General features: G+C 34.3%; 1 protein-coding gene across 2 annotated transcripts; it reads right to left on the reverse strand.

Annotated features, from left to right (window-relative positions):
* Positions 1 to 1,911: 1,911 nt before the first annotated feature.
* Positions 1,912 to 11,837, reverse strand: LOC103493020 (uncharacterized). Of its 2 annotated transcripts, XM_008453636.3 has the most exons (7): positions 11,488 to 11,825; positions 8,098 to 8,199; positions 3,884 to 7,720; positions 3,552 to 3,794; positions 3,300 to 3,458; positions 2,993 to 3,151; positions 1,912 to 2,520 (listed from the first exon to the last, which is right to left on the reverse strand). In XM_008453636.3, exons 2-7 carry the CDS (start codon positions 8,176 to 8,178, stop codon positions 2,251 to 2,253), a joined length of 4,749 nt encoding a protein of 1,582 aa, XP_008451858.2. In that variant the 5' UTR covers positions 8,179 to 8,199; positions 11,488 to 11,825; the 3' UTR covers positions 1,912 to 2,250. The 2 variants fall into 2 exon arrangements, with proteins under 2 accessions (XP_008451858.2, XP_050943019.1); XM_051087062.1 differs by having other exon boundaries at positions 2,433 to 3,168; positions 11,488 to 11,837.
* Between the last annotated feature and the right edge of the window lie 605 nt (positions 11,838 to 12,442).

Below are 12,442 nucleotides of genomic sequence, written 5' to 3' on the forward strand. Positions count from 1 at the left end.
CTCTTTAGGACCCCATAGTCCAGTTATGATGTTAAACTCTCTCCTATCGAAAGTACAAACAACGCCCCCTAGTAAGAAACTTATAGAATCCTTTCCTTCATCTTCCACCTACCTTAACAGTAAGTAGTGGATGAGTGGCCCATTAAAGACAATATTTAGGTCCAAAAAGTGTCCAAACTTTGTTTTCCTAAATAAGGCTAATTGATCGGGTTTGAGTTTGGCCTTAATATTATGTGTTGTCTTTCCTAAATGAGACAAACAACTTACTAGGGAATAAAAATGATGGGAAGGATTAATCTTGTACAAGGGTTCGTCGGTCGATGTCGATGTCATGATTGAAGCCTGAAGAAAAAGGAACAAATTCCAACAAATAAGTCTATTCCAAAACCAAACATTTACAGCAAATATATTGAAAATGTGTTACAGATAAAACTCACTGAAATAAGAGAAAACGCTCAAAGTTGATTGAATGGTTCGAAAAGGAGAAGCGACGAAATGCACTGGAGGACCGACGAACAGTTAGAGTATCTTCGAAGAGCAGAGTCGGAAATTTCAAAAGCCAACGAAAGGAGAAGTTTTTTTTTTTTTTTTTACTTCAGGTGTTCTACGCGAAAGAGAAGGGAAAGCGAACGTGGGTAGTCGAAAAATTCAATGAAGAGGGATAGAAATTTAATGAAGGGCATTTTTGTCCATTCACCTAAATTGTCCTAAAAGTCTTTCTTTTGAAAACTTGTCCCAAAAGTCATTTAAAGCTCTTCTTTTAACCTATTTTTGGCAATTTGTCTTTATAAAAATTTGGATCTAAAATGAAAAACCGAAAATTCATCTATTTTTATGTATTTCATCGATTATTCGATTACAATAAAGTTTGTTATTTAAAAAACAAATAATTTTTTTCTTGAATATAAATAATGAGAACTAGACTATATTTTTCTCGAAAATAGAAAATTCTTATTTAAAATTAAATAAATGAGAATAATAGTATTTACCATATCCTTCTTCCTTTTTCTTTCCTTTTATTTTTATCATTGTTACTATTTTGGTTTTGCTTTTTCTCTTGTTTTTGGTTTTTCCGTAAACGATTATGGTAGAAGTTGAAAAAGAAATGCACTTATTGATGGTGAACATGAGCATTCTATTCAATTGTTTCCAAGTAGTGTAATAATCCTAATCTATACACCACATTTCTATTGGAAAAAGAACAAAAAGAGTGGGGTACAGTTGCCTCACATGCACAATAAAATTTCATGATTTTTTTTCTTTTCTTAAAATATTCAAATTGCATATTTGGTTGTTGCTTATAATTTTTCTAAAAAATTATCTTCAATAAATTAAATAGGATCGATTAGTATTTTAAAATCCAAAATATGTATTAAAATTAAATTTAGGGAAGGTAATATAACAAAATTAAAAATTTCAAAATTATTTTGTACTTCTCCAAAACTATGTAAAGAATCACCCCAACCAAAAACAATGCATCATAGTTGAAACCGACCATATTTTCAACACTCAATTAGTAGATCATGCAACAAAGTGGCTGTGGATTTAAGTTTTCAAGTTGAAAAGGTTAGCCAAAGTGAGCTTATTAATTTAGTGGCGATCAACGCATATTGATATTTTTCATGAGGTAGTCGGTTCAAATTATCATACTTCACTTACTAGAGATGCTTAGTTTACAAGTTAAGTTTGAGAATTTCAAGATTAAAAATGCTAAGCCAATATATATAATAAAAAAGTCTATCGATGATAATAGATTCTATATCATTGATAGATTTTAATAATAATAGAATCTATCTATATAAAATTTACTATATTTACACATTTAGGTGAAATTTGGGTGAAGTGTGCAATATCTACTAAAATGGAAAACTTACCCTGAAAATGTGTAACCTTAAAATGGTGAGAATTGGATAAAAAAAATAAAATACCTCCACTATATAATGATTTATAAAATGCATTACAAAGAAGTACATACATGACATCTGCAACGCTTTTGAGCATACAATATATAAATACACACTTGAGAACTTAGGACGTATCACCAATTGTATTTGTTTTTACATGCTGGCTGGGGATGGAAAAATAAAAATCAAATTCCCGAGCCAACTAGAAAAACCTTAAAACTCAAAAAGAAATTTGAAAGAAGAAACAAAAAGAGGCTCATGAAGAGGAAAAAAAAGAAAAAAAAAAACAAGGGGGGGAAGATTGAAAAAAAAAAAAAGGAAAAAAAAAATCGAAAACCACAAATGTTTAATACCTTTTCCCCAGATATATACCAAGTATAACGGATACGAGAGCTACTACCAAAACTAACTTCAAAGAGGAGACTGAAGAAACCTCAGCAATTTGAGTATGTGTTTCGGCAGCAGATGCAGATGGAGATGGAGATGGTGTTGATGCTGATGATGCCTCTCTGTTCTTCTTGTGTTTCCTTTTTGTTGGAGTTGAAAAGTTTAATCCAATGTCTCGAGATTTGATTTCTACTCCGTCCTTCGACTCCGTCGAGCTGCCTCCGTCAGCCTGCAAACATAGTTCAACACAACATCAATGCCTACACACTTTGCTTAACAACAGACATTCATAGTTTCTTAAAATTCAAGATTGTGAATAACTAGTGTTTCTTTGGCTGTTTTTATACTTTTTCATTGGTTAGAAAGTCACATGTTGGAATGTGTTGAATCTGTTGTCTATCTTTTCAAAGATCGAATTTAGAAAAGTGTGCTGTGTAAACTCTAACAGATGCGTCAATTTCATACTCACGATCTATTGTTATCCCTCCATCTGTGGATGTAGCTCCACTGTTATATGTTTGATTTCATAGCGCAATACTTACATACACACAATAGGAAAAAAGATGGAAATATTTAGAACAGACCGCGATCCAAACTGTGGTTAGATCATTGAGGGTAATCACGTCTAAGATAGGAAGACTTGAAGTCGGTTCATAAAAATAGGATTCTTTTAAGATTGTATATATATGAGAAAAACAAACCTTTTCTATAGGCTTAGCCTCAGCCAGGAGCAATTTCTGCTGGAGGTCCTTGATTTGTGTTTCTAGAGCAAGAATTTCTTTGCCCTTCGCTTCCAGATCTTGAAGAGACCGCTTAAGTGAATCCTCTCGTTCGAACTCTTTTTGAGAATCTTTCTCTTTCTGTTGAAGACAGCGTCCTAAGAAATTAAACTAAATTCATTGTTGATACAATCCAAGCAATTCAACTTGATTGTAACAGCATGTTTTTTCAGAAATATAAAGTTTATTTTCTGATTTGAAGAAAAAAGAAAGAGTCACGACGACTAACCTGTTCAGCAATTTCCGCCTTTGCTACCTGCAATTCTTTCTGAAGTTGAAGTACTTGTTCATTGAGTTGATCTCTATCTTGGACTTTTAGTCCATAATCTTCCAATTTGGAAATCAATTCTGACTCTTTTCCAGCAGCGGTTGCCCGGACACTTTCAACCTAATAACATAATTCAATATAAACAATCATTAAAGTTTCAGAACTAGAATTTTATCAAATGAGAAAATTAATGAAATCTTCATTTTGATGTACCTCATCTTTCCGTAGAGCTTCAGATTTACTTAGCTCGTCTTCAAGCTCCTTGTGGCGTATTTTTAAACCATTATTCTCCGCAATATCTGCCTTGAGATTTTCAATTTCAGATCTTAATGATTCTTCTACTTTGCTCTGTTCTTTCAATTTTTCTTCTAGCCGTAATATCTCTGACTGAAAATCGTTTTTGGTCTTCTGGTATGTCTCATTGAGGACGTTGTTGTCTTCCACAATTGAAGCGATCTGTAAACATGAGAAAGAATTCATTGCACTATCCGAAAATAACATTTTAACTAGCACCAATTAATTGAAAGATAAGCTTTTCTACAAACCTGAGACTGTAGCCTTTGTTCTTCAGAAGCCAGTTGTGATTTCAACTCATTTACAGTCTTCTCTGCAAGCTGAAGTCGTTCAGTAGTTTCATCCTTTTCAGCATTTGCAGCAGATAACTTGTTCTGAAGATCACTCAAATTAGATTCATATGAAGCTAATTCCTGTGAAAGTCTCAAATTTGCTTCATTCAATCCTGCATTCTCCTTTTCAGCACTAATTGCCTTGGTTTGCAGCTCTTCTAATATGCTTTCGAGATTCTTTACTTTCAAAACGCGCTCTTCGAGTTGACTCTTGTGAGCTTCAACGTCTGAAGAAGCTTCCAGAGCCTTAGCTTCAACCAATTTGATATGGCCCTCTGCTGTCTGAAGTCGTTCAGCAGTTTCATCCCTTTCAATGTTTGCAGCGGATAACTTGGTCTGGAGATCACTAAAATTAGATTCATATGAGGCTAATTCCTGAGTAAGTCTCAAATTTGCCTCACTTAATCCTGCATTCTCCTTTTCAGCATTGACTGCCTTGGTTTGCAGCTCTTCTACTGTGCTTTCTAGATGCTTGACTTTCAAAAGAGTCTCTTCGAGCTGACTCTTATGAGCTTCTGCATTTGTAGAAGCTTCCAGAGCGTTTGCTTCAACCAATTTAATCTGACCCTCTGCTATCTGAAGCCGCTCAGCAGTTTCATCTCTTTCAACGTTTGCAGCTGACAACTTGGTCTGGAGATCACTCAAATTAGATTCAATTAAGGCCAGTTCTTGAGTTAGCTTCAACTTCGTCTCGTTTAGCCCTGCACTCTCCTGTTCAGCATCAATTTTCTTGGTTTGCAACTCTTCCACTATGCTTTCAAGTTGCTTTACTTTCAAAAGAGTCTCTTCTAGCTGACTCTTGTGAGCTTCAGCGTCTGCAGAAGCTTCCAGACTCTTTGCTTCAAACAATTTTATCTGCTCCTCAGCTGTCTTCAGTTTCTCACTCAAGTCTTTAGCCTCGAAATCTCTCTGATCAAACTTTTGAATGGCTTCCTGTAATTTCTGGTCCATCTCCACTTGACGTGCTTCCGTAACAGACTGGAACTCTATGGCTCTCGAGTGCTTTTCTGTTAATTCATCAATAGAGCTCTTGTGAGAAGCAAGCTCTTGAGCAGAAGTTTCCTTTTCAGAAAGAGCAGAGCTCAGTAACTCCTGAAGTTCATTAACCTTTGTTTTCAGTTGAATGTTTGTATCTACTAATAATTCATTCTCCGAAGAAATCTGAGCAACTTTGTTTTCAATTTCCGAACTATACTTCTTGAGTTCACCATTCGTACTATCTAAAGAAGTCAATTTTGTTAAAGTCTGATCCAATTCTTCCTTCAATGCTACAGATCTTCCATTGGTTTCAGATATCTGATCTTCATAAGCTTTTATTTGTTCTTCAAGAACTTTGATTTTCTCCACTAGAGAGGTAGCTTCAGATTCTTTGTTGGTGAACTTCGCTACAGCTTCCAGCATTTTAGTTTCAGAGTCCTTGGCTAATGACTCATGTAACGACTGAAGTTCTAAGTTTCTTGTAGTAGTTTGCTCTATTGTTTGTAATTGGTGTTCTAGTTTCTCCTCCGCAGATTTCAGCTTTTCCAGCACTTCAGTCTCCCTGATACCAGTAGCTTGGAGATCGCTCTCAATACTTTCAAGTTTCTTTTGAGTAATGTTCAGATCGTTTCTTATAACTTCCACCAAATTTTCTGATTCAGCCAGCCTACTGCTGGACAAGTTCAATGCATCTTCCAATTTTTTCTTCTCTTCTGTTGCTATATCCAGCGATTCAGTTATTTCTTTTTCCTTTACATTGGCCGCATGCAATGCAGTCTCAAGGCTTGCTACTTGTTCTTCATATGACTTGATTTCAGATGCCAGGACAGCTGCCTGGTCAAAATTTTTCTTGGTTTCTGCTTCAGCATCCCCACATTTCTTTTCTAAAGTACTTACCTGTTCCTCAAGCTCTTGAATTCTGTACTTTTCTGCTTCAAGCAACAACTCCAACTCACTCACCCTTTTATCTGCTGCTTCAATTTTGTTGTGAGATGTCTGGATAAGTTCTTCAAGTTCAATGCTACGTTGATGATTCATGTTAGCTCGTTCTTCGTGCTCAGAACATTTCCCAATTGTGGTTTTCAGCTCCTTCTCCAGCTCTTGATGCTGTGACGTTGACTTCTCTATTGCAGATTCCAGTTGAAGTACTTTATCCTGATATGCCAACTTTTGGTCATTCAACTGCTGCTTTTCTTCCTCGACATCGATCAACTTAGTACTAAGTTTTTTTATTTTCTCAGATAATTCAGTCACTTCTCTCTCAGCATCATTGTTTTTCAATTGTAACAAATTTAGCTGTTGTTCAAGCTCCACATTCTTTTGTTCTGCTGATATAAATCGGGTCTCGAGTTCTCTTAATTTTGAATTTGCATCTTCCACTGAGGCAGTTGAAGCACGGACAATCTCCTCAAGTTCAAGATTCTTCTGAGTGGCAGTTTGAGCGACAACTCCAGTTTCATTATGGAGATCCTCCAAATTCCTCAACTTCTCTTCCAACTCCTTATTGTTGGACAGAGCTTGAGACAAAAGAGAATCAGATTTCCCAAAATTCTCATCTGAAAGCTTCAGTTTTTCCTCAAGATCGTTGCATAAATCTTTCAATTGTTTGGCATTGCTAGAGAGATCTGCTACAGTCACTTCAAGCTCTTCTTTATCTTTGATAGCTGCAGCAAGTTCCTTTTGAATATCAGAGACTTGTGCTTCCAGTGTTTTTATAGCAGATTCAGCAGATTCCTTTTGGTTAATTTCTTCCTGAAGCTTCAACCTTATTTCTTCCAGTTCAGACATCTTTACACGAAGATCCTCTTTAGCTGAAGCAAAATGACTTTCAACGGCTGAAATATCTTCCTTTATCTTAGATTCTGAAGCCCTTCGGGTTTCCAGTTCCTGAGTCAATTCTTCAACTAAACCTTCCTTTGTAGAAAGTTTCTTCTCCAAGTCTAGCACTTGAGTTCTTGAAAGCTCTAGATCTCCCTGGACAGCAGAAAGCTCAGTTGCTGTAGTTCTAAGTGCTTCTTCGACCTTTTGGCTTTCAGCAATCTTGTCATTTAAGTCCTTGATTTTTTCTTGCAGGGAAGAGATTTGATCTTCTTTTTCTTTTGCACTCAGTTTTTCTGATTCAAGAAGCCTCTCAAACTCTAATGCTCTGTTTGCCTCCGCTTCAGCATTCAAGCCACTTTGTTTATGAAGCTCTTCAAATTTCGATGCATCATCTCCAGAGACCTTCAGTTTTTGTTCCAACTCTTGAATCTGCTTGCGCGAATTCTCAAAATCATTGGTTAAACTTTCAAATGCTTCTTTCACCGCTATCAACTCCTTGTTCTTCGCTTCTTGAGCTTGCAATGCTTCTTGCAAACTGTTGAGCTGCGAACTATGTTTTTCTTCAGATTCAACAATTTGCTCTTTTGATTTCTTGTGATCGAGTTCAAGAACTTCAAACTTCTTTTCACTTTCCTCAAGCTTCTGCTTTGTGAGTGATACCTCATTCTGCAGCCTTGAATTATCTGACTCTAAATCTTTCAAACTTCCAGCTAATCTCTCAATTTCAAGCTCAAGATCTCTTGACTTCTCTTGGGCCTCCAATAATTCTCTGCTTGAATTGCTTGAAGTTCTTTCAACAATAGTTGGTTTATCTTCCTCTGAGGATGATGTTTTGGCTGGATGAGTATCCTTCGCGTCCAGAGGCTCCTTTTCTACTTTTATGAACTCCCCGTCCAGAGCATTGTCCTCCTCATCGTTCTTAATTTCTTTTCCTACTTGAGTAACCCCATTCGTTATCTGTCATAAGATTTTGGGAAACCATGTATGACTATCAAGAACTTCTAAGAATGAATAATCGTAATTTTAGTATGATATTTGTAGACCTAAATATTTCTATCAAGTTCACATATGGAGTTAAACAAAGCTCCATTAGTCATGATACCACAACACTAACATGGTTTGCTTTTGATAGAAAATAAAAAACAAAATCAAAGAAGTTGTGCGCATAACATGTCATCTGATTCATCACACAAAATTATATGAAAGTGAACATGTTACATAAATGTGTACACACACAGATAACCACTTGCTAAATTCATTATATTCCGCTTCAGTCATCAAGCTCAAACCAGATTGAAAGCTATTAGAATAACACAAAAGAATGCATTCCTCACCTTATCGCCATTGGCATCATTTCCAGTATCCTCAACTACCTTTGTAACAGGGACTTCCGAATTCTGAGGTTCGACTTCCATGATTAAGCCTATCTATAATATCTATTAAACAGGAAAAAAGAAAAGGTCAATTAGTCACCATATAGTAAAGCAAGCAAACGTTTCTTACTCATAGTTTTCAGTATTATTATGTGTTGAGTATCCCACCTTAAAAAGATGGAGACCTTACGATCTTTACAATATATATGAGTCAATCATTTCATAAACAGTTGACTTCGAAATGAAACGTTATACTTGTCAATAGGTTCTAGAGTCGATGAAACAGAGAGGTAAGCAAAAAAATTGCACAAAAATAAATATGAAACGAAGATGAAGAGCGGCTGACAAAACCAAAAACTCACACGTTTCTCTATCACTGTGGCATTCAGCAATACTTTACCAACACATCCAACTTTCAATTACATTTAGATCCATCGAATTTATCAGGACACTTACTGAGATCTAAAATTTTAACCCCTATCTTTTTAAAAAAAAAAACAATAGTTACCGAGCTACTTGATGGTTTTTGAACATGCAAAAAATTTGCGACACAAAGTACTAAAAGTAAATATTTAAAAACTATTCTGCCTTTTATTCAAAACCATGGGTCGTTGCACTATTTTGCTTTGGATTCTTAATTTGCATAAAAACAAAAGTTGGTCATATTTTAAAGAAGAGATCAAGTATCCTTCTAGGAAAGAGAACGTGGAGGTTTCAGCTTTAATTGATTACAATTAGACAATTGTTGCTTACTACTAGGCCTAGCCGGCTAAAATTAAAAACCTCATTATTACTAACTTATATTTCTGTCAATCTGATGATAATTACTAACCAACGATACTATAACTAATATAATGTAGTCATTATTGCAATTTATCATCTCCATCAACTAATATTCTAAGAGATACTCTATCTGTCTCTTTAAGAAAAGTTAAAGGCAACACGTTTTCTAGACTATTTTTTTACAAAGAACAAAGTTCTATATATTATAAAATTGAACATATCATACAAAAAGTCACCTGCTAACTAAAAAAGAAATTCATTTTTCACTAAAAATTTATTAAATAATAATTTAGTCTTTATACTATATAAATATAATAATTTAATGCCGTATACGTAGTTAAGTTGAAACAAATAAAATAAGATGAGATCAGATGATGGAGGAGGTGAAATAACACTACTTTACTTTGACCTTGAATAGATTTGGAACGATACAAGTAATTTTAAAAAAAAAAAGATAAAAATAAAATATTACAATAAAAGCATTTTTGTAGCATACTTATAATTTTAAATAAAAAACATCACACAATATAATTTTAAAGAGGTACAAAAATGATAATATATATTTTAAAAAGATGCAATATTTTAAATAAAAAACAATTGGGTATTTATTTTGCTACTTCAAGGCAAATCAAGACATGCTTCCAACAAAGACATTGGGGGTACAAATTAAGAAATACTAACATGAATATAGTTGCATTGAAATATACTTAAACAATCAACCTCAAAAAACAAAATCATATTTTATTTTCTTAAGAGATTAAAAAAACCCAAAAGAATTATGAACTACATTTGGAATAAAAAACGAAAAACAAAAACTAGAAATGTTTTATTTTCATCTATTATTGTCCCTATGGAGCAAAATAAATAAAAACCAAAACAATTTCCAACCTAGCTTGTGGGGCCATAAGCATTGTTTTTTGTGCTTAACAAGCTTTCAATTAAAGTATAACGCGAGTCAGGACCGTTAGCTAAAGATGGGACCCATTAAGTGGGTTTTGCCACTTGCCAGCCAATCAAAGTAAGAAGCCTTGTCATCACAATTTTACCATAAAATTCGTACGAAGTCTCTAAAAATATGGATCAGATGAGATCAGACGGTAGGAAATGAACATCTATTTTGTAGAACGTAGTCTAGGTGGCCCCCACCACGAAAACAGCCTATCGCCGGTTAACTGGTTGCTTGTTTCCGATAGGCACCAGCAGTAGCACCACTACGGCACTACCACCAAACGCATTACTCTCTCCCTTCCCTTTGTTCGGACAGCTCAATCAACGCCGTCCAAATCAGGTACCTTTTTCTTTTCTTTTTCCATTCTTCTAAATTTTAATAATTATCTCGCGAAATTACGACTGGGCCCTTCTCTTCTTTTATGTAATTACATACTTTATAGAAGGGCAAGTGTGACATTTCAATTTACCAGACCGGAAAAAGGCAATGGTTTTGTCAAAATGATTGATCATCATAATGGCATCTTTTTATTTTACCAAGTCCACTAATTTATTTACTGGCTGTCAAACTTTTAACTTTTTTTTTCAGAAAAAGAATTAAGTAATTAATGGGCTGAATTGATATTCACATTTATCTGACGTGGTAATCCACGTCATCATGTTAAGAATGTTAATCCATGCCACGTGGATATGAGTCAGATATTTAGTATAAATTATTCTCGTGTTTGAGCTTCTACCTAAAATTATATGTGCAGTAGATCACACAGTGAAAGCAACCAAAAAGAATGAGGGAGAAAATTGGGGGAATAAACTTATAATTTTCTGGAGCTTTCATCTTTAAAGATCTAAAGACGGAAGAGGAATGATATTTCACGATAAAATTATTGAAGATTGAAATTTAATTCAATTGATTATGAATTACGAGAAGGATTTATTCTATGCGACAGAAGTTACCGTACCGATGAATCAGCAAAAATGAAAAAAAAAAATCATAATAATCCTTAGATCAAAGTTATCGAATCGATGATTTGGTGAAGAGTAAAGGCGAAACGGAAATCTCATATGATCTGATGAAATTCTACCTTGATCCTTAAGAAAGCGATGAATTGACTTAACTAACAGTGATTAACACACGGCGATAATACTGTAAATTTTCAATTCAGCGAAGCAAAATTCAAGGAGAAATGAAGCACGAAAACGATCGTCAGAGGAAACCACGAGTTGCAGTATTTAACATGAGATTGAACAAGATCCAATTGCAGTAAAAAATTAAGCGGAGAATTAAAAAGAATTATCTAAAGAACGACGCACATCAACGAGACGGCTGCTCAACATCATCAATCAATATATCGATTCACCACTATACAACGAAGAGGAGATCAAGTGCAAAGAAAACAACATAATAAAGTGGAACAAAACAGAAAGTCGCCGATCTTCTCATGAGAGAGAAAACAGAGGTAAAAAAGAGAAGAGAGCGCGGTGGAGACTGAAGCAGCAGTTGCAGAAATTAATTAATTAAAGTGTAGCAAAGCCAGCAGAGAAGTGAAGCATCAAGACAAAACGAGTAAACAAGAAAGCAAGATGACGAAAAGAGAGGGAAAGATAGGGAAGTAAAGTTACCGGAAATTATGGTCGACGGTTGCGTTTTCAATACGATTTGTAAGGTTTCTGCGCCGTGGAAAATGGGGGAACGGCGGAGGAGATACCGATCGATGACGGCGGTTAGAGAGAGAGAAAGAGATTCTTTCTAGTAAATGAGTTTCTGAATGGGCTAGAATTGTTAATATATGGTTAATTATAAATATTAATATATATATGTGTATATTAATTAGGATGTGGGACCCGAGAAGTGGGTCCACATTAACAAAGAGAAGGGAGAATAGTTATAGGTCCAATTAGAGCAGCCGCGTTGGATATTTCATCCACATCAGCCCTTAACTTCGAGTTATATTACAACCCTACCATCTAACTCATCTCTCTAATTTTCTCCATTTAAAATTAAAACTACTTTTTTAGCCCTTTTGTTTTCTATGATTATCATTATTTTCTTTTGCTAAATATCTGTTTAAAGCCTTAATTTATCTTAATTTTTAATTAAATAATTTTTTGTTGTTGAATATTAAGAAAGTTGTTAGGCAAAAATTATGGAGTGTAATTGAAATTTCTACTAATTTTTTAATTAAAAATTATCAATACAACATAATTTCTCTGCTTATAAATCTTTATATTCCACTCATTGTATAACATAAAAGAAATTAAATAACTTCTGATCTTCAATCATAACTTAATTGAAGAAACACTCGGATGTAAAATTATACATATATGGTAATATTTGGAATATTTATATAAGATTAAGCTTTTAATAATTAAGTTTTTTTATATAAAAAAAAGCCTTTAATTAAGACAGGATAGAAGTATTTATTGACTTTTTAGATTTTTCTACCGAGAGGAATGTTATTTTTCAAGAAATTCTTGCGGATAGAAAAGAATTAAAACTATTTACCAAACATAGAAAAAAAGTCTTAAATGATCTATGAAAAATATGATAGGTTTTGCTATATTTTGTAAATAATTT

Source organism: Cucumis melo, chromosome 7 (genome assembly GCF_025177605.1).
Source record: "Cucumis melo cultivar AY chromosome 7, USDA_Cmelo_AY_1.0, whole genome shotgun sequence".
Lineage (NCBI taxonomy): Eukaryota > Viridiplantae > Streptophyta > Magnoliopsida > Cucurbitales > Cucurbitaceae > Cucumis > Cucumis melo.